Source organism: Brassica napus, unplaced genomic scaffold (assembly GCF_020379485.1).
Source record: "Brassica napus cultivar Da-Ae unplaced genomic scaffold, Da-Ae ScsIHWf_1882;HRSCAF=2525, whole genome shotgun sequence".
Taxonomy (NCBI): domain Eukaryota; kingdom Viridiplantae; phylum Streptophyta; class Magnoliopsida; order Brassicales; family Brassicaceae; genus Brassica; species Brassica napus.
Window position 1 is genome coordinate 1 of NW_026015297.1, and position 22,470 is coordinate 22,470.

The 22,470-nt window shown below is 30.0% G+C and overlaps 2 protein-coding genes across 10 annotated transcripts; one reads left to right on the top strand and one right to left on the bottom strand.

The window, feature by feature from the left end:
* Window positions 1-820: 820 nt before the first annotated feature.
* LOC106381292 (putative protease Do-like 3, mitochondrial) lies at window positions 821-14,152 on the bottom strand. 9 transcript variants are annotated; one of them, XM_048772799.1, is made up of 9 exons: window positions 13,254-14,152; window positions 3,002-3,573; window positions 2,636-2,881; window positions 2,331-2,526; window positions 1,941-2,194; window positions 1,752-1,879; window positions 1,457-1,630; window positions 1,297-1,347; window positions 821-1,165 (listed from the first exon to the last, which is right to left on the bottom strand). In XM_048772799.1, exons 2-9 carry the CDS (start codon window positions 3,360-3,362, stop codon window positions 908-910), a joined length of 1,668 nt encoding a protein of 555 aa, XP_048628756.1. In that variant the 5' UTR covers window positions 3,363-3,573; window positions 13,254-14,152; the 3' UTR covers window positions 821-907. The 9 variants fall into 9 exon arrangements, 2 of the variants coding, with proteins under 2 accessions (XP_048628756.1, XP_048628755.1); XM_048772798.1 differs by lacking the exon at window positions 13,254-14,152 and having other exon boundaries at window positions 3,002-4,905; XR_007333257.1 differs by lacking the exons at window positions 821-1,165; window positions 1,297-1,347; window positions 1,457-1,630; ... (3 more) ...; window positions 2,636-2,881; window positions 3,002-3,573 and adding exons at window positions 8,701-9,116; window positions 9,554-9,606; window positions 9,770-9,809; ... (2 more) ...; window positions 10,359-10,398; window positions 10,477-10,601 and having other exon boundaries at window positions 13,254-14,107.
* Window positions 14,153-18,323: 4,171 nt separating this feature from the next.
* LOC106397546 (PITH domain-containing protein 1) lies at window positions 18,324-20,329 on the top strand. Its single transcript, XM_048772797.1, has 9 exons — window positions 18,324-18,544; window positions 18,643-18,723; window positions 18,986-19,035; window positions 19,223-19,300; window positions 19,398-19,455; window positions 19,524-19,573; window positions 19,737-19,845; window positions 19,934-19,995; window positions 20,093-20,329. Exons 1-9 carry the CDS (start codon window positions 18,461-18,463, stop codon window positions 20,133-20,135), a joined length of 615 nt encoding a protein of 204 aa, XP_048628754.1. The 5' UTR covers window positions 18,324-18,460; the 3' UTR covers window positions 20,136-20,329.
* The last annotated feature ends 2,141 nt before the right edge of the window (window positions 20,330-22,470 follow it).

The following is a 22,470-nucleotide window of genomic DNA, read 5'->3' on the forward strand; positions in this document are numbered from 1 at the left end:
GAGAATGCTGCTAGGGGTCGATACTTTTTCCTTGCTTGTCCTTTTTCGTAATTGTGTTTGCGACTGACTCTATATGTATCTTTTTTCTTTTTATCAACTTCTCTATATGTATCTTAAAAAAGTAGAAAATTGTGATACATGTTATTCCAAGTATTTACAATGTAAACTTCTTCAAGCCTTGAAACGTCAGAGAAACAGACATGTATATCATGACTTTTTCCCAATCTTCTGTTCACATTTTCATTATCTTTTTTTTTTTTTTTTGCATTTGCCGCATATTTTTGGTGTATTTTGATTAATATGTGAAATTATAAAATCATGTTCAAAACATTAACATATGTGTTTCATATTACCGTGCAAATAAATAATTAAATATTAAAAAGTATTATATACTTTATATAGTTATTTGGTGAAATCATATATCAGCTGTTATACCAGATATTACAATTTTGTTGATATCGACATTAAATATACAATAACATTGTTAAAAATAGTCATTTTAAAATGGTTTGGTCTGGAATGTAACCATTTTACAGAATTTTTTTAAAAAACAAAGTTCATCATGTGAACCAACTTCTGAGACACGTCTATACAGTATTGATAATAACCTTTTTAGGTGGCGTGCCTTTCATAACGTTGCATTATTGTTGAATCAAACATACTAGCATTGGTATACACTTAAAATAAATAATATATAGTGGTGAAGAGCAACTAACATCCAAAACTGTAGTATTGAATTAGATAATATAAAAGTCACTTTAACTGGCACACAAAAAAATATGAAAAGTCAGTTCAAAAAAAAAAAATATGAAAAGTCAAAACAATTTTTGTTCTATTGATGACTTTATAAAATCCTACTATCTTAGAAGGGATAATGCTGCAGCTGAAGCTGAATCAGTGGCCGGAACTAATTATTTTTCTTGCTATGCCGAGGACTAACTAAGCGGCTTCTGTTAACCTGCCTAGGTTGAAGGTCATCGGACATGGCCGACGGTATTTTGAGTTCTTTCAAGATCGTAGAATTTGCTTTTCTTGCCAACTTATTATTGAGGATGAGAACCTTTTCGTTTTCCAAATCCAGCCTCAAATACCCGGTGCTACACTCCTCTATGACTTGACTTAGATGCTTCAGATTATCCACTTCGATTCCATTCACTTTCTTCACCTGTTTCCATTTCCAATGTATTTATACTTTTATTCAGATGAAACTCTTCTAGTAAATTAATATTTAATTTCTGTTTTAAAATAAGCTTTAATCTGAACTTAAAGAGTAAGAGTAAACAATAAATACATTACCTGCAAATCTTCAAAACTGGCGTATCCTGCGTTGATGTCATCCTCTAAGATCTATAGCAGAAACAAAACTTTACTTTTAGCCCAAGTTATCCTCATTCACACGTTATGTTTTTTAAGTAAAATACTTTGCTTAGAAAAGGAATGCATAAAAAGGACAAACCTGAGAAATGATTACTATCTGTTCACTGGCTTTCTTGGGCATCTTTTTGGAAGAACACTCGCACATATAAGAGCCATCAATGTATGGTTGGGATAGAGGTACAAAAAGAAACCCTCCGTATATATAGTAACTTCGCATCTTGTCAAAATTATGCAATGGAACTAGCGGTTTCACCTGCGCACAATAGATAATCCATAACCTTGTTCACATGATAGTATCTAAAAAATGTGAACCACCAATTAAACTATAGTAGATGTCACAAAACTGTTTAGTTAAAATGTGAAGGAAGACTTACAGGTTTTAGACCGACGTTGAACTCACACTCTTTTCCCTCTCTTAACACTTTAATTAGAGCTGTTTCAGATGGTTTCTTCATAGAGACCAAATGCTTGAAATCTACGGTGTCCTGGTTAAGAAACGGAACTGTGCACATGTGGAAGGTTCAGTAAAACACATTGAAAAATTATATATGCAATACTAGTACCTTTACTATCATTTCCTATAGGAACACCATCAATGGCCAGAATAACATCATCCTTTTTCAGAAAGTTGTAAGCATCGGACAGCGGGTTTATTTCGTTTACAAGAATCCCTGTCATATCTTTGCTCATCTTGAAATAGTCACGAATTTGTGCATTCCCCATCATCTGATATGATATATTCATTGAGCCGAAACTAACATGTTTTTCTTCAACACAGTCTAAAAAGTGCTTAACTACTGGAGTTGGAATCATGTAACTGCAGGTGAAAATAATATAGTTAGTTAGACCTTTTATTTGTAAGGTCAAGAAACAATTTTTTTTTGAAATATAGTTATGCTTATTATGAATAAACTGTAGATAAATTCAATCTTGAAATCTGCAACTGGACTCACCCAATACCATCGGACCAGAACAAACCTTCAAATGCTACACCAGCCACTTTGTTTCCCAAAAATACAGGACCACCACTATTTCCAGAATTGATAGCTGCATCTATTTGTACTGTGAGTAGCTCTGTCGAGCTGTGACTATATTCTTTTAGTTCAACTCTCGACACAACACCTTTTGTAACGGATATACTGTCACCACCTGCATCATATAATCATGTAAACTTACACGCATAAATTTCCTGCCTTTATATCTTCTAATTTCTTCTTGAGATATTTTATATTCAGTATGATAATCTAAAAACAATTACCACAAGGATAGCCAACAAGGTGCACCTCTTCCTGCAGCTTGGGTACGTCTCCAAGCTCCAAGAAGTTCATTCCCTCCCAAAACTCATCGTTATCGACCTCCAAGATGGCTAAATCACATTCATGCCCAATCATTCGAACTTTTGCTTTGTACTTGGTGGCTGAACCGTGCTTTTGTACTTTAACCGATGTGTGATTATCCACCACATGCGCATTTGTAATAATCTTCTTTCCCGATATTAAAAATCCTACAGCAATTCCACTCCAAGTATCAAAAACCAACTCAAATCTATTACTACATGTTACAATTATAAGTCTTAATATTAATGTGAGTTTTTGTAATATATGTAAAATAAATTAGTAAATACCAGAGCCAGAGCATTCATTCTGCATACTAATCTGCCAAGGTTGAAAAAGTCTAGGCTTGCTAGAGACGGTGAAGACCTTAACCACTGAGTTAAGAGCTAAATCAATAGCAGAAGGAGGAGTTGTCTTTTTTGCTTCATCCACAATAGATTCTTCTTTCTCTTGATGAGTAACCGGAGGAGTTGTATTTTTTGCTTCATCCACACTAGATTCTTCTTTTTCTTGATGAGTAACCGAAGGAGTTGTGTTTTTTGCCTCATCCACACTAGATTCTTCTTTCTCTTGATGAGTAACCGAAGGAGTTGTGTTGTTCGCTTCATTCACAACGGGTTGTTCTTTTTCTTGTTGAATAAGTCCATTCATCCAACCTTGAAAGATGCTAGAGAACGAAAATTTGTTCACCACCGGGGTTATCTTATCTTTTGCAGTGTCAGATGGTGCGGGCGTTGATGTCTTAGAAGAAAAACAGCGCAGATTAGAAGATGAAACGTATCTCAGCGTTGCAGTCTTCGGGGCAGAATTGTTACAAACAACAAGAAATCGAGGAACAAGACCGCTCGAGTTGCAGTAGAACCTGGACATGGTACAGACAGAGCGGTACATCTTGAGCAGTTGATGCTTGATTGTAGGGTACAAGAGGGTTTAAGCAATTGCGAGTAGGTTTTAAACGATTAACTTGCACAAACCGGCAGCAATATATCGCTAAGGAACTTTTCCATAAGGTATTATGGAAAATGAACGAAACTACGATAGCGCAATTATGTAAAATGAACTAAACTATCTAATATATGATATTAGACTTCTTTCCATTTACACCAATAAAATATATGGTTTATTTCTGTTCTAAGAGGCAAGTTTTAGATATACTTGTTCTCCAAGATTTACTTATTTTCCAAGTTATAGTTAGTTTCTAAACTATTAACTCATGTACAAACGATCCATTATTCATTTAATAAAAAACATCAATTCTTTCTCTTTTAGAAAAAATACAACATTGTCATCAATACGAAACTCTATTGATCTTGAGTTAAAAAGTATCTCTCATATATTAATTGAGAAACATTACAAATTTTTTTTGTAACCACATGTCATCATTAGGATGATTCTTAGAATCATTAAAAATAGGTTGGTCTATCTAAACATATATTATACATTTTATTAAACTAATTATCAAATTGATTACTTTTGTACAAAATAATATTTTCCATATTTTCCTTAAATAAAGCTACGGAATTACCTAATATAACTAACATATTTATGACAGTTAATGATTATGAATATAAAAATTTGATAACAATTTTGTATTCTCTCTTCTTTTTGTTTAATTTTATATTATTTAAAAGAAATTAAACAATCACATTAATCATGCAATAATTTTTTTATATTATATGTTATATTTTAATTTTTTTTAAAACGACTAAAAATTACTAAAAATGTTTAAAGTCCCATATTGAAAATTTTAAAATCAATGGTTTAACCTTTTTTGTTATAACAAGATACCGATCATAAAATCGTATAAATATGAAACCCATTTAATAGATATTTATATTAATATATATATATATATATATATTTTAATATACATATGTTAATTGAGAAACATTACAACTTTTTTTGTAGCCACATGTCATCATTATGATAATTCTTAGAATCATTAAAAATAGGTTGGTCTATCTAAACATATATTATACATTTTATTAAACTAATTATCAAATTGATTACTTTTGTACAAAATAATATTTTCCATTTTTTCCATAAATAAAGCTACGGAATTACCTAATATAACTAACATATTTGTGACAGATAATGATTATGAATAATAAAAATTTGATAACAATTTTGTATTCTCTCTTCTTTTTGTTTAATTTTATATTATTTTAAAAAATTAAACAATTACATTAATCATGCAATAATTTTTTTTATATTATATGTTATATTTTAATTTTTTTTAAACGACTAAAAATTGCTAAAAATGTTTAAAGTCCCATATTGAAAATTTTAAAATCAAGGGTTTAACCTTTTTTGTTATAACAAGATACCGATCATAAAATCGTATAAATATGAAATCTCATTTAATAGATATTTACACTAATATATATATGTGTCTATTTTAATATACATGTCTATTTTAATATCGTTTAAATTAAAATATACACCATATAAAAATACACAAATATATTAATTTCAAAATTTGCATTGAAACCGTATTGAGACATTAATATTATGATTTTGAAATTTGCATTTAAAAAATAACACATTGAAAATTTTGTGATTAATGGTCTAAAGTTTTTGTTACAGCAAATACAAATGTTAATAAAATCATATGAGTACGAAGTCTCAATACTAAATATTTTTATAAAATATATTATATATCTATCTCAATATCATTGAAATTAAATTATATATACCATATAAAATAAATTAAATGGATGTTTTGTCTTACTTACAAGAAAATATTGTCAATAAATAAAAAGTATTATTTTGATTTATGTGTTTACTCTAATTTAATTATGTACAAAATACGTAAATAAACACAAAATAAATTTTAATATGTAAAATTCATTTATTTACATAATCTCATCTCGCGCATGGCGCAGATCTTAAACTAGTATTTGTTTTTTGTTATGTGATTTTAATCTCTATTCACTCATTTTTCGGATCATTTTTTTTACCGATTCATAGTTTGTAAAAATGAGTCTAATTTTATCGATACTTAATTAAAATATTATTTATTGATATTAGATCAATAATTATTATCAACTCATGGTTCATCCACATACTTAGACATCTCAATTAGGACTGAAGCCCGAACCCGTCCAGCCCTAAAAATTATCGGACTTTGGCTTAGTTTTATAAGCCCAAAAAATTGGACTCAGTTTTATAAGCACAAAAAAAATTCGGCTCTTCGAGGTTAGTTCATTTGGTCTTTGGGTATTGCAGGCCTAAACCCGTTTGGGCCAGGGCCAGCCAGAAAACCCAAAATTTTATACTTTAGTTTAAATATTATCGTTCTTGTAATCAAAACCATTATTAGTATTGATATATTGATTTAAAGTTTTTATCGAAACTCTAATAAAGTAAATATAAAAGTTGTTAATGCATTTTATTGTTTGATCATTACAAGTGTCACATTTTAAATTTTGCAAATGTACCTTCTTTTTTTATGTACAACATGTTTATTTTAAAATACAAAGTATGAAACGTTTGGACATGTTTATCATAAATTTTGTTCTCTTATATATTTAGTTTAAATTTATATTTGATAATCTAAATCTTATTAAATTTGGTTTGTTTATACTATGTTTTTTAAAGCATACGAATAAGTAAAACATTTTGATAAAAAAAAAAAAAAATTATAAACTCACTTTATATTTTAAAACAAAAAAAAAACAAAAATACTTTTTTAATGAAAATTCACATGTAATAAAACGATGGAATTGACAATGACAAATTATTTTTCGAAAAGTCCAATAAAACCCGCAAAGCCTTATAACCCTATAAGGACCGGGCCGTGCTTTGAATTCTAGGTCCAAAATATTGTTGGACCGGGCTCAAATATTTATAGGATTAGCGGGTTTAGACCGGACCGGGCCGGGCCAACCCGAATTGAAAATCATTTGTGTTGACAATTATCAATCGACTGAGTTTAAAATTTTCTGGTGGACAGTTTTGATTTAGCCTTGTTCCAAAGAGAGAAAATCTTTGATCACTTTGATGAGATCACCTCGACGTTCATAAATTAATGATCATCTATACTATTAAAACAGAATCCTTACTATGATTCTGCCCTTGATTTTTTAAGTTATTTACAAAGAAATACCACTCTTATATTTTTGGTTAAAAACATTAATTATTATCTAAAAACAATTAAACAAACGTATTGCCTTATTTGAAATCTTAAACCAAGCATGTTTACATATACACATTCAAATTATATTTGGTTTAAGTTCGGACAGGGTTGATATATTTTATACTTTTCTGTTTTATAACTTAAGGTTCTCATACTGAAATTAGCTTATTCATATAACATGTCCCAACACATAATGCCAAAATATAATGTCCATCACTATTATATCATCAGACATTGTATATTCTTTTAAAAACATAATGTTACCATCACTATACTTTTTTTAAATAAACTGGATCATTTATGTGTAACAATATACAATGTGCGGTATTGCTTTGATATATATATATATGTAAAATGGAATAGTATAACCCTAGCCCTAAGCTAGAAAACCCTACACTGTAACATGACGTGTAACATGAAGAAGCTATTTTAGTTATAAGCATCCCAACTAAATCGTAAAATATGTAAGCATTTTCTCATTTTCGTTATTATTTATGATTTTTAGCATCAATTTAGGAAAGAAACGAGCCGACTGTGTGAAGATATCCTTAGGAATAATTTGAAAAGCATGATTTTGTGCTTTCATTTTTCGAAGATTTACCATATATGGAAATATATAACTTCCATAATCCAAAGCATATATTACTAGGAATATCTTGTGGAACATTATACATCATTAAAGCCACGATTTTTAAAAAATAAATTTTGAAAAATATCTTTTGCATTTCTAAGATCATCAAATACACTATTTTAAACGATATTGGATCCATAAAATATATTAACTTTCCATATTTTCTACATGAATATTCATACTCATATTGTGTACCCAACTTTATTTCCTAGCCTACACTATTAGTATAAAGTTTTTAGTTGACAATGCTAACTGATTTGAAAAATAAAAATAGAAATTTATAACGCAAAATCAAAATCAACAATTTATGGATATATTCAAAATAATCCTATACCATAAACTTTTATGATTTTAAATATTTATTTAAAATGTCAGAATAACTTTGTGATTTTGTACGAGGTGAGTTGAACAAACATATTAATATATTTAAATAAATTTTGATCAAATTTGAAATGATTAATAATATGGATTATATTATTGCATTTTAAATCAATAAAAACGAAATCAATGTAATAAATACTTTAAATAAATAGATTACCATAACACGGTCCAAATAATTTGAAATTTACAAAATTTTAGTCCATTTAAGATAAACTAGGGATCGTTACCCGCGCCAAGGCGCGGAGTTTTTGTATTTTAATCTCTTCTTGCCTCTTGCTTACTAATCTAGCATTCAGTTTTTCAATGTATTTTATCTTCGCCCTCTCCTCTTGTCTTGTTTACATTTATTTTCACATTCTGTCGTTTGATTTGTCTTAGTTTTGGCTTGTGTAATAACTTAAACATACTCATTCTTCTTTCATTCTTTATTGATTGATATTTTTATCTCGCTTAACTCTGTGTTGCCACTAATTTGCTCGAATCATTCTGCTTCGTATTCTTTTCATATTCATTAACTATTGTCTCCAGTCTCTTTAAATCCTAAAAATCCTATGTGTTCTTTTGTTTATTAGATCACATATTAAATATTGTTGAAACTGTTTATTTATTTCTAATAAATCCTTACGTTTATAAATAAGATGATATGGACAAAAGACTTATTATAATTTAGTTGAAATTAAAGTCTAAAGTAGAAGTTATTAAACTTGCAATCCTTCTTTTTGTCATCCAAGATAGCTTTAGTCAAATCAATTATATTGATTTAGAAAACCCATAAGCTATTTTAATCCCAAACAACCAAAAAACAGGCGCATTTGTTATTGACGCTGCGACGGGTTTCCTTTACTATAAACATAATTGCTTGTCACAACTGTTAATAAACCCAAATGTGCTTACAAAAGCTACCCATATACGAGATTCATACTCATTTCTCTTTCTCTAGTCATCTTCTATGTTAGTAGCTATCATAATACAATCATCATACAAAGGATATATCTCTTGGTTCCATATATAACATGCAAAAAGACTGTTTTCTGCAGACTCCATGATCACTGAGTATTATAAATATCAAACTCTGTCAATGGTCTATTTATATGTTGAGGAAAGACCTCGAAATGTAGCTTCCAAATAATGATTTCCAGGTCAACACATTGCATGTTAACCTCCACAATGGGATCAGTAGATCTGCAGATACCGCTACATGTCGAGTCAAACGCAGCTACACATATGTTCCCTGCTTGTGCTTTTCATTCACAATCTGCAATTCTCCCAAGAACCAGAATCAATGTTAAATGAGGTAAAAGTTTTAGAGTCACAACAGACTTTGTATAGCCAATCCCAATAAAAAACACCCAACGTAACATCCCCACTTGCCTATTTGTGCAGAAAATGACTTGATCATTATATAGTAACACCGAGAAGTTAGATGGAGAATGAGGTATGAATGCAAAATAGACAAAACAGTTAAAATCTTACTGATTATGGAAAATATAAGAAATCAATTCTCTTGAAATGGCGTATAACTGTTCAATAGCGTGACAGAAGTACTTGTTCATGTTCTCACGAAACTTCCAATTCTAAATGTATATATAAATCTATTAGAGTTATTGTCAGCGCTCTGTTGCGATATTTGTTAGCTAAAATAATTCATCCAACATAATTGGAAAAAGAAACCAACGAAATTGTAAAGCTAACCATAAGCTTAGATGCTTTTGATGTCCTGACACATTGCAATCTTAGTGATTTCACTGTCAAAAGAAACAAACTCAGCAGTCATATACATCTGAGACATTTATTTACAAACGGTTCCTAGCACAGAAAAAGCATATTATTATGTTACGGATGATAACTGTAATGCATAAATACAGTTTAGAATTTTTTTCAACTGAACATTTGTGCCTACTGAATTACCTTACAACACCCACTGCATTGTGATTTTGACATGCTAAAGCTGAGAATCAACATTAGAGCTTGCGTTAGCATTTGGAACATGAAATATAGCACCATCAATTTCAAGTGTTAATTCCATTGACAATAGCTGTGCAAAAGAACTCTGCTAGTAAGGTAATCGTGATTAGTAATCTTTACATCTTAGTGTCGTGCAACTTCAAAACGATAGACACTTACAATCGACGGCTCTCAAAGATGGACCGCAAACCATCTAATGATATGCTTACCTCGTCGTATAAGTAATCCATGTCACTTCCCTCCCACGGTAACGTTGCTGGTGCAGATCAATTCCCTCCACCTCTTCCTCGTCATTAGGATGCTCTGCAATATACCCTCTGTAAGGTTCAAATTTATGTCGCTAGAATTATCAGAGAAAGAAATATAAAGTACCCTCCAAATCTTCGGGAGCATCGACATTTTCTTTATTCAATGATCTTCGTTCAACCTAACAACCATCAAAATAAAAAGAACGTGAGACACATAATCTTCAAAATCCAAGTTTAATAATGGAAAAAAAAACTCAAGAAGACAGAAAATGTCAAACACTCACTGGCTTCTTCTTCTTTTACTTCTTAGCTCCCGTATATGAACTGTCAAAGCCATCATTATTTGCAGGAAAAAAGATTAAACAAAGCAACTGATGAAAAGAAACAAATATGTTTCACAACACAAACTCTTCTTGAACAATCAGACAACGGATAATATGTCTCCCGTATGACTCAGCTGAGTCCTCGATGACATCCTGAATGACAAATGTCTTCTTCTTCTTCTTGGTTAAATCAAAGGGTGCAAGCTAAAGATAACCAAAGAAAATTAAAACCACACCATCATGATTTATCAGGCAAAATAAAAGAACCGATGATGAATTTATTAAAGATGGGGAGATGTAGAGACTAAAGAAGATAAACTGATTCATGGAACTCAAATAGTCAATCTGTGTTTCTTAGATGAGTCATGAACCGATGATTAAAAATTGAAAACCCTAAACTTCCATTGAAGAGAACGCTTACAGACCAAAGAGGTCTATTGGGCCTTTTTTTAATGAAGTCCATTTCAAAACGTGAGTTATAAAGTATTTATTAAATCATTAGAAAAAAAATTAAGTGTGGATCCCACAGAGAAAACCGAAGAAGCAAAGGTTTCCGACCTTCATAAATATATATTAGTTTCGGCCATCAATGTACAAAGTATCCTTTAATTTAGTGGTATAAATGTTGGTGTTTATGATTCAATAACCCGGGTTTGAGCTACAAGCTTGACACTTTTTCACATTTTTTAAAAGTGGAACCTACTTACCTGCTGACGTGGCGGCTCAGAAATGAGGCAGTTGCCTCATTATATATATCTTATTAAATTAGAATCATCGTAACTTCTTCTAGGTAGATTTTTAAGGTGGACCTCGTATATTTTAATTAAGTGCCTTATATATTAGCCTAACATGTGCGACCTCATCTATAATAAAGTGGACCTCATCTTTTAATTAAATGCTTCCTCTTTTATTTATTAGTTGTAACATGTGCGACTTCATATCTCCTATATATTCCCTTTATATTATTTGAGAAGCATTACAACTTTTTTTTGTAGCCACATGTCATCACTAAAATGATTCTTAGAATCATTAGAGAAATATATTGGTTCATCTAATTATATAATAAGCTTTTTATTAAACTAACCATAAATTCATCGTTAATATACTTTATTATTTTCTTAAATAAAATTTACGTAATTGCCTAATTCGGGTAAAGTATATATGAGAATTAATGATTTTGAATAATAAAGATTTGATAAAAAATAGTGTATCTTCTATCATATTTATTTAATTTTAAACTATTAAATAAATTAAACAACTACAATAACCATATAATAAAAATTTAGATTTTTATGTATATGTTATATTTTGAATTTTTACAAACGGCTATAAATTACTAAAACTGTTAAAAGTCTCACATTCAAATTTTATGATCCATGGTTTAAAATTTTTGTTATGACAAAATACAAATGATTACAAAAATTATATAAGTAAAAAGTCTAATTTAATTAATTATTAAGATTAATATATATATCGTTTTAAATTAAACTATAAACCATATAAAATACAATATTTTAGTTTCAAATTTTACTTTCAACAATTTTTTTGATAAAAGTTTTGAACGATCATTGACAACCTATTTTTTAAAAAAAATTATAAATTACTAAATCTATTAATCCCACAATAAAAATTTTGTTATCAGTAATTTAAATTTTTTCTATAAAAGATACAAATGATCAAAAAAACTATATGAGTAGAAATCATCATTTAATACATTAATATTAAAAATATACTAAAATATATTATCTATGCCAGTATTATTTAAATTTAATAACATATCCTATCAAATATAAAAACAAATATTTTTTGGATTAATAAAATTGATTTATATGTTAGTACCAATTTAATTATATATTTAATATTTACTGACTTTTAATTATTTAATATATATTTATTATTTCATAATATGTAAAAATATTTAATACATAAAATAATTTATATATATAATGTTGATCCGCGTAAGGCGCGGATCTTAACCTAGTATCTTGTTAAATGTACAATAACTTAACCTATCCTAATCTCTATGCTAATAAGATAGATTTTGAGTATAAACTCAAAGAAAATTCCTTCAAGTCGACCATGCCACTACGAAACAAGAATAGTTATAACATTTACTATTTGTTTGAACAGATGCCATAGTAATATTTTGTTCACGGTTAGAACCATGGTTAATAATCTCAGTTCATCTCGGTAATCACCATAGTTGGTAATTTTTTTATTTCAAACTGATCAAACACACTATTTCGCATTGAAAGTTTATATAATTATGTTAATAATTATTATCAATATCTATATTTCCGGTAATTTAAATAACAGAAACCAAAATTTTATAACAATTAAATCTTTTTTTCGAAAACCCCTTCTCCAAGTCCTTTCAATTTTGCCTAATATCTAGGTGACCATATCGCTTGATTTGGTATTTATTATAGATTACTTAATTGGTTTAGGGAATATTTAGTATGTAAATTTGTGGCATTGCACTCAATTTAAACTATAAATACTGGTCTTCATAATCAATTTTACACATCCACGATCAGCTCCCAAAAAAAAAAATAGCTCCAAAAACTACCAATTGTATCCTTCGAGAAGATGATATCTTGATCCTGACCCGTCTTCATACCCGGGAATCTTTACATGAAGGTTTAATTACGAAAAGAATATTAAAATTTTATATTATTTTTGGAATTGATTGTCGATGGTCTATCTATGTTATGGCTAAACTACTCTTATAAACAATAGATCTATCATCAAAAGAGCGATATCGAACTTTCACAAAACCTAATTTATTGAAATTTTAAATTGTAACAAACAATAACGATTCTATTAACCAAAAAAAAAAATGATTCACAGTCTAACCTTTAGTCGATAGATCGAGTATCAAATTCAACATAAATCTCTGTGTTTACTCTGGATTTGTATAGCTTTTTCTTTTACTTTAATGATTATGGATACCGAGGAAGATGAACAGATCAGAGAGACAGACACCGATAAAGACGTTTAGTGTTTTTTGAATAGTTGACTTTTTTACTAACGTAACTTAATATTTATGTTCCCGGAATAATTAGTTTGTGATGGGCTTAGTGAAAATGTGTACGTTGGGCCAGAAAATTGGTGCTCATGAATTACGTTGGTCCAGATTATGTTTCAAAAACAAATATATAGTTTTATATAATAATACTATAGTAATATTGTATAGTATTATATTTATAACTTTGCACTCAAAACACACCAAACCAAAATATATATTATATCAGAAAATGTTTTTGAACCATTACCCACAAAATATATTAGAAGTCAGAATATAATAAAATTCACTGAAAAATTATGTAATAATTGTTTAAAAAATTTAACTTCATAATGTACAAAAAAAAATCAAAACACAAGTTTTATACCAAATTTTCAGTTCAATAAAAAAAACACAAATTGCGCTTGCAACGGAATAAAAATCCGTCCGACCGGGCGGGTCATGATCTAGTTATAGATTAAAGCATACAAATTAAACAGAAATTATATGATTTTTTATAAAAATATAACTATTATGTAAACAAATTATATGCACAAAAATATTTTAATCAAATGGTAACCCCGCGCTTTTAAAGCTCGGATCAAAATCTAGTTCTTGTTATAATTTATGCTTGTATATGTTCTATTTATAAGTCATGTGTTGCTTTATATTTGAAAATACTTTTAAAAGGGACAAAAATCTCATATGGACCAAATGGCCAAAAAATAATCTCACACCACCTAAATTATTCTATGTGGACCAAGTATGTGTAAATGTCGTTTTTGCCATTAATGATGGGTCGATATGAATCCTTCGATCAAATCATTTCTGTTTTAACGAGAGTCATTGGATCATGAGAGGAAAGAAGGGATGAAATATTACAAGATTGCCATTAATGAAACTTAATCATGAGCCGTCAGATCTTCTCATCATATTTTAATTTTATTTTAATTTTGGCCATCGATATCGCTCATCTCTCCTTCACTCTCATTCTATTTCCTTATCTCAACCACGCACAGCCACACAAGCTTTTTTATTTCATTCGCATTCGACTGGGTACAACCAGTATAACTCTTACAACTAAAGATGTTAAAAAATTGAATAACTAGTATAACTAGTATATAAATGTTATAAGTTATGTATTATATGTAGTTACTATAATTAACACGACTAAAATCATGCTTTACATATGAAATAAACAAGAAAATATCATAATTGGTATATGAAGACAAAATTTCATCTATTTTATTTGAGATTTTTCATATTTTTGTTAAATTATTACATTATATATTTTTTACTTTTAAGGTTTTTAACTATATTAGCAATATTATTATGATAAACAAACATCAAACATATTTTTACAAAGTTATGATGTGAAAAAATTGGTAAAACCCTAAAACTAGACATATAAACAATTGATATATATTTTTATTATATATTAGATGAGTATTACTGGTACAACTAGTACAACTTTGACATTTCAGAAATTAATACAACTAATTTGGTACTCCATATGAGAAAACAATCAAATATCCCAATTAGTATGTACTCAAAAAGTTTCTCTTCGTTTATTTGTAGTTTTGGAGTTATTTATTTGAAAATTACTGCACAATTCCATAAGTTTACATGATCTACCATATACTTTTAAGGTTTGTTAACTTGTTTGTCCACATAATTTTTGGAAAACATACATGAAATTTTGTCAAAATTGTTTATTTCATTGTAACCGGGCAAAGACATGTAAACATAAATAAGTGGTACAACTGAAGTAACTTTATTTGTTATGTGGTACAACTAATATTTTTCGATTTCACAGCTAATGTACAACTATGCACAAACGGGTACAACTTAAGAACTAGTACAACTATGTTATAGCCGGTATAACTAGCAAACTGGTACAACTACTTGTTATTTTATTTAGTATTGTTTTAAATGTGCATCACGCTTTAAATGTGTCTCATGTTTTAAGCATTGTGGTTTTACACTAATGTCGAGTATTGACTAAAATACCTATAAATTTAAACTAAAAAAAATCATAAGAAAGAGGATCTTCGGGTTAATTTGGTGATTTATAGGGATCACTAGCGGGCTGAGATGGCACATCCGTTGACGGTTTCGGGAAAATACCACCTTGAGGGTCCGGTTGAGATGATGTTTCTCTTTCGCAGTTCCAAGCTCGCTTGGTTGGATTTGACAAGGACACACCCTTCTTCTTCTTTTTTGTTCGTCGCCGGTGAGTCGCACTTATTCGTAGTCGACGCTCTCACCTTCTTCTTTCTGGTGACTCGCATTATAGAGCCATCGTTGAAGAATTTTCTGGCTCCACATCTAGTTTTTTGGTCTCGAGAGAAAAAGATGAAGATGATTTTTCCTGAAAAATAGTACAACTAGTATAACTAGTAAACGTATCAACACCCAAATCAAATATTATTAAAAATATATTATTCATATATTTGACACATGCAACCGGAGGAGATTAGACCAATATGTCTTATTGGTTCTACATCATCTTCTTCTATAGCATTTTCATATGCTGATACAGTAAATAAAAGAAATTATAATGTCATTTCATAATTTCTCAAAGCCATGTCATCTTTTTTTTGGTGATAATAAACATGGTGATGACGCATAAGAAAATCACTTATCAAATAATGTCTAGGTTATACTTAACATATTTATACTAGTTATGTACTCATTTTAGTTCTACTAGTTGTACTAATTAGAGTTGCACTAGTTGTACTAGTTGGAGTTGTACTAGTAATACTCAGCGTTCTTCTTTATCTTGAATCTCGTATGTAAAAGATGAAATTTGATTTTGGATAATATATAATTGGCTAAATCTTTCTATGGATTGATCGATTTGAGATAAGAAAGAGAAAATTAGTGGATGGTTGAAGAAAATTTTTGATTTTGTTTTATGGTGAAAGAACTAATAATGGAGAAGAAAAGGAGAGGAAGAAGAAACTTTAGGTTAAAGTTGTGTTGAATTTCATGTCTAAAACCGGGTCGGATTCTGGGTATGTTTAAGTCCTTAGGTTGTCTAGTTATTTTAGTTAGATTTTTATTTAAATTTAAATGTCAAAAAAAAAAAGGGGGATGGGTCTAATTCAGATTTTTTGGAACCCAATTGGTCTATACTAGCATTTAACTTTTAATTTTGTATTAAATACATTTTGTACTTTACTGAATTGTTAACACTTTACTTTTATACACGGCTTATGTAGCAGCCTTAGAATGAGTGTTAGCAAAACTTAGAAGAACTTTTTATATTCTAACAATATTTCATAGATCTATATATCATAGTCCAACCTTTCATTCGTATCATTATGTTAAGATAGTAAATATATTTTTAAATCTAAATTTTTCTCTCATAGATCATAACAATATACATAGTCTTCCCAATACTTGCTTCCATAGCATGTTCAAACAAATACTGACAATGTTTTCACACAAAATACACACACTAGACATTCTACGACAACTCGAAATATGAATCTTCTTTTTTGAATTCATATCATTTTTTATTGACTTAAAGCTCTACGGTAACTCAAAATATAAATCATTATATTTGCACCAAATGAAAGATCTGACAAATTCCATCTTTTAAAGATCACTTTTCCTATCTCCTTATTATCTAACAAGCGTTTATCAAATTTGAATTCTTCCTCGCTTCTGTTTGTTTAACAAAGACATTAGATAGGGGACTGGACAATGATCCAATCTTTATATGCGAAAATGCTAAACAGATGAATGATAAAACTTCTCATACCAGTCTTCGGTTCCACCAGCACGATTTAAACTTTCATGCCAGCAGGGCCGGATCAATCAGACAATTTCCGGCCCATAAGCAAAAAAAAAACATTTTGGCCCATGATCTAAATAAAACATGAAAAATATTAAAAGGTATTCCCATAATATTTGAACAAGAACTCCTGAACAGTATATTCTTAGCCTTTGCCACCAAAACTAGAGAGGAACTTCGTGAATTGTTGGCCTCCACAATAAATAATTCTTGTTGGCCCCAAAGCCAATGCTTGATCTTCTTGGTATCAAGCAAGGCCCTGCATGCCAGGTTGAGTTTTTGTTTAAAATACCGGTTTATGTACTAGATTATATAAAACACTCATTTACTCGATTCAGCGAAATAAGGTTCCATTTAAAAATCTTAACTATATGAAATCCAAAAATCTAAAGACTTGAATAGTTGTAACTTGTAATAAACTATTTTTCTTTCTTTAGCACCCACCGAAACATCTGTCCAATGAACCGGTTGATGTGTATATATGTGCAGAGCCGTTCCTAGGAATATAGTGGCCGGAAACAAGAGAGAAAATATGGCCACTTTTGAAGGATAAAAGCAGGAAAAATAATATCTGAAGTGGTAAGAGGCGCCTCGAACCCATGTGCTGGTGAAAATTTGACAAGTACATTCTAACACTAGACTAGAGGAAATGTTTGTGAAAATAAAAACTAATAGATATAAAATTACGGCTGGAAGCAGGTGCTTCTCTCGCTTGGTCCAAGGGGTGAAAAAATTACAACCATTCCACATTTTTTACAAAGATATGCTCTTCTAATGATATCAATTTTATAACTTATAAACATTTGTCAAATACCAAATTTATAAAAACGATAACTGTTTATAAAATATTGATAAGTTATATTAAAATTAATGGATCCATAATAACTTTATAATTTGTAAGCACATCTAAAAAGAAATAAAAAAAATATCTTGCATACAGGGCAGATCAAATCCAGTATAGTTATAATTACGGACTTATTTATGTTTATATTATTTAATAAAAATTTATTAGAATTTTTTCTTTCTATGTTATTCTATCATTTAAAATCATTTTAATGTTTTAGATGTATTATTCTAAAAAATTAAGGCACATCAAAAATTACTGAACCTTTCCCTACCTAAATATCAAAACGCCGAGTTTCGGTTCAATTGTGTGTTGTTTCGTTCCTCTTTTCATCGAACGCACTCTGGCTCTGGTGTTCTAGTTTCTTCTTGGCCCCAATTTTCTGATTTGATTTTCTTCGCCGATTTGCTCAAATGTCGTGTACGCATGACCACAGCTGCGAGGATCATGAGTGTTCCTCCGATTGGTCACTCTACAAGCACATCGATCTCCCCAAGGTCTCTCTCTCATCTCTCTCTCTCCTCTGATTTAGGGTTTCCAAAATCAATCTGATTGATATATCATGTAATCGTATGCTCTATAACTTGGGTTTCAGGTGTCTGCTCTGAACGAGTCTGTCTCGGGAAGTGTTAAATCAGTCTTCAAAGCATGGGAACAGCGGTTACACTCTTCTGGGGTATTACTTACGTTTTAGCATCTTTTCTTCAAAAAACATATGATTTTCCTTAAAAAGATGTCCAGGTTAAAACCAAAAAGCAATCCCATATGTAATAACTATACATCACTGTGTGTTTCTACCTCCAAGCACTAACTAGGCAACATATATGTTATAAGCTTGGCGCTGATGGAGGATCCTTAGTTATATACTTATTATATCTACCCTTGTTTGGTTAATAGGGCTTATGTGAGTGAAATTGTGTGTTTGTCTTTGGTTACAGGAGCATTTGGAGAGCAACGAAGGAGACCCTGAATTGCTTGTCTTTGTACCGTAAGTCATTGTTCCCCTTCAGTCTGGCTCTGGCATTTATTTATTTTAATTAACACAAGCTTCAAGTTTGTACGAATATTCTTGGTTTTGATTTAGATTGTTCACTTGAAAGAAACTTGGTAGAATTAGTAGTTTTAAGTACTTTTGGGTTGTGTAGCTCAAATTTTGTCCATGTTGAATGTTGTAGATTTACATCAGACGTCAAGATCAAGAGCATATCAATTGTTGGTGGTCCTGATGGTACAAGTCCTTCTAAGTTGAGAGTGTATGTCTCCACAAAACATTTCATTCATTCTGCATACTGTTCCTTCGTTTTGGGAAAACTATAAAAAGTTGATTGTTCTCTCGTCTCAAAATTGTAGGTTCATCAATCGCGAAGGGATTGACTTCTCAGACGCTGAGAGCATGCAAGCAGTTCAGGTATATTCCCCTTTGTTTGTATTTTGCTTAACCAAAACCATCTGCGCTAATGTTTGAGTTCTTTCAAGGAATGGGAGTTAGCTGAAAATTTGCAAGGAGTATTAGAATACCAGACCAGGTATATTTCACTTCGCATTTCATCTGTGTCCTAATAGACTCTGCAGAATTATGTTATGAATCTTGAGAAGTTGAACATCATCCTTTGAATGCTTTTTGTTTCAACTGGTTAAAAAAATAAAATGGGTCTGATTACAGCTGAAACCGTGTAATAATGTGATTAGGTATTCGAAATTCCAGAGTGTTGGGAACATCACGTTGCATTTCCCCGAGAGTTTTGGAGGTGACACAACCCAAATACGCTATATCGGTTTTAAAGGTGAAGCAACCCAGGTAAGTGTGGATTCAAAAAATGCGGCTAGTGCCTACTATTAATATGGTATTGGTAGTTGTTTAAGTTTGGTACCTCTGGTCTTAACAGTTGAAAAGGGATGTTGTTGCAACGATTGTATATGAGATAAGACCGAATCCTTCAGATCACAAGTAAGCCTAAATCTCAACCACATTACTCTTTATATATATATATATATATATATATTCCTATCTTCGTACTTAATCGCAAACACTGTCTCTTTGGTAGGACAAAGGCTGAGACTGGTGGAGGTTTCTCACAAGTTGAGTGAAGATATTATCTGCTTCCAACTTCACTCCTTTTAGTCTTTCACATACTTATGTTTCCTCAATAAGCTTTGGCCTATATTAACAAACATATATGTACGAATAAAATGACGGAGACATGTCAAGAGTGGAATTTTTTTCTTTACTTGAACCGACATGAGATATTTTCGAACTTTTATTAAGACTGAACTCTATTTTATTTTATGCCTAATCACCCACCAACGCGCGTTACTTTCTTCATTTATTTTTGTAAGTTGTTAGATTTTCTCGATCAAAATATATAATTTTTCTATTATTATTTTTTAAATAGAGTAATTTTATTATGAAGGTGGATTTACTCTGATGATTGTCTCTATAATTGACTTATTCTATAAAAATATAGAAGAAGAATATTATTTTTTTCTCTAAACATATTATATTTTCTTCAAAAATAATATTCTTTTATATTTTTCTCTATAACAAAAATATATAGAAGAATATGTCCATACCATTAGAACATCAAAAATGTTTTTGTATAACATTGAGTTTTATTCTATTATAGAGAATCAAACTCAATGTTATTAAAGAATTACAATATATATATATTTTTTTTAATCTGGAGGTATTCCGGACCGGTCCAGACTAGGAGATGTGCAGTCTACGGATAGATCCTTTCTCCGGATATGCAAATGGGTTCTAAAGCATAGACCCATATCCGTGTGGGGTGTCCAGAGACATCATGAGGTAGTTCCCTCCGGTAGGATTCGAACTCGCAACCTGAGTGCAGGAAGGAGCCCGTTCTTACCATTGGGCCATGATGTTCCGGACAGAATTACAATATTTTAGAGGAAATATTTTAATACCATTACGACGACAGAAATTTGTACAGCTGGTTTCTAAATATTAATCAAATATTAGTACATTTAATGATCTCATGAATCATGATTCACGTGAATTGATTCGAGTTGTTGGATCTCAAAATATTCCTGGTACAATATACTCCTTCTGTTCTATAAAGGTGCAAATTCGAAAATAAAAAAATTGTTTCAAATAAGTATATTTTTGTATTTTTCAATGTATATTTTATCTACTAATAGTTGATCATTTGTAAATTTCAAAAAAAATAATTACGTTTATTAAATTCGTATTAGTTTGGAATTATAAAAAATCACAAAAAAATTATGTATTTATTACTGAAATTTAATATATTTATCAATATGTGTGAAAAATCTAAACTATACGTCATTTTAAGATAGATGGATAGAATATATAGTAAACAAGTCACATTTGTTTCACCCGCTATCAATTGGTCTCAAAAGCCTTTTTCAACGAAAAACTATTTTTTAGAAAAATGGCACACTTAAATGGGTTTTTATTTAGATGTTATTATTTTAAATTGTTTTCTTAATCTTATTATTTATTTCCTGATATTATGCGATTTAATTATAAAACTACTATAATGCCACTGAGTAACAGTTTTATCATATAACTTGTCTTGAAAACATTGATTTTAGGATAATTCTCTTAAATGTTTTTTAAAATTTTTTGTCACAAAATAGTTAATTACCAAAATAGTTCCTTTTTAATATGAAAATTTTAATTTTTTTATTTTTGTAAGTTTAAAACCATATTCTCAAAACTTCACTTTTTAACTCTAAACTCTAAATTTATATTTATATATATATAAAGATGTTGGTGACCCTCCTGTGATGCCACGTGGAAAGTCGTGCATCCTAGAAGCAACACCTGTCCTTTTTCACAAAAACGATGCGTTTCATTTATTTTTGTTTGTGTTCCGTCTGGGTTTTCGTTTTTTCTGTTGTCATTATTTTAGTTTATTAAGTCCAGTCCACTAAGAATTAACTCCAAATGTATATTCGAGACTTATACATATTGGACTACTTTGTTAAATTGGGCCAAATTCTAATCTTGACAAAATAATAAAGTAAAAAATATAAAACGATTTTAAATCACTAAAATATTACAGACGAAAATAAACAGAAATTATAATAAATGTAAATATAGAATACTTATGTCGGTAGAAGAAGATATGACAATAATGGCGATGGTGGAAGAAATGACAACGGTGGTGGCCAGAACAAATGACACTGTTCAGTTGCAAATATGGTAAATGTAAACAGCGTCGGTGGTGATGTGTAAATGGTTCTCCACGTTCTTCTCCAAGAGTCAGATCTGAAACATGCAAATGAAAAGGAAAAAATAAGTCAAGGATAGAAAAAAGGCGAAGACGAAAAAATGAGTGTGTTGGGAAGAAAAGAAGTCAAAGATCCCAGAAGTTAATGCAACTATTGGATTTAAAAGCAAAGGATGTATAATCAATGAAAGAAAAAAAAAACAATA

What these genes read in the sequence shown, in the direction of transcription:
- LOC106381292 (XM_048772798.1), bottom strand. Translation starts at nt 3,602, where the DNA reads ATGTACCGCTCTGTCTGTACCATGTCCAGGTTCTACTGCAACTCGAGC. An exon ending in TATAGGAAATGATAGTAAAG is followed by an intron (nt 1,880 to 1,940) that starts GTACTAGTATTG and finishes ACATGTGCACAG; the next exon opens with TTCCGTTTCTTAACCAGGAC. An exon ending in CCAGTTTTGAAGATTTGCAG is followed by an intron (nt 1,166 to 1,296) that starts GTAATGTATTTA and finishes AAATGGAAACAG; the next exon opens with GTGAAGAAAGTGAATGGAAT.
- LOC106397546 (XM_048772797.1), top strand. Translation starts at nt 18,461, where the DNA reads ATGTCGTGTACGCATGACCACAGCTGCGAGGATCATGAGTGTTCCTCC. An exon ending in AGTCCTTCTAAGTTGAGAGT is followed by an intron (nt 19,301 to 19,397) that starts GTATGTCTCCAC and finishes TCAAAATTGTAG; the next exon opens with GTTCATCAATCGCGAAGGGA. An exon ending in CCGAATCCTTCAGATCACAA is followed by an intron (nt 19,996 to 20,092) that starts GTAAGCCTAAAT and finishes TCTCTTTGGTAG; the next exon opens with GACAAAGGCTGAGACTGGTG.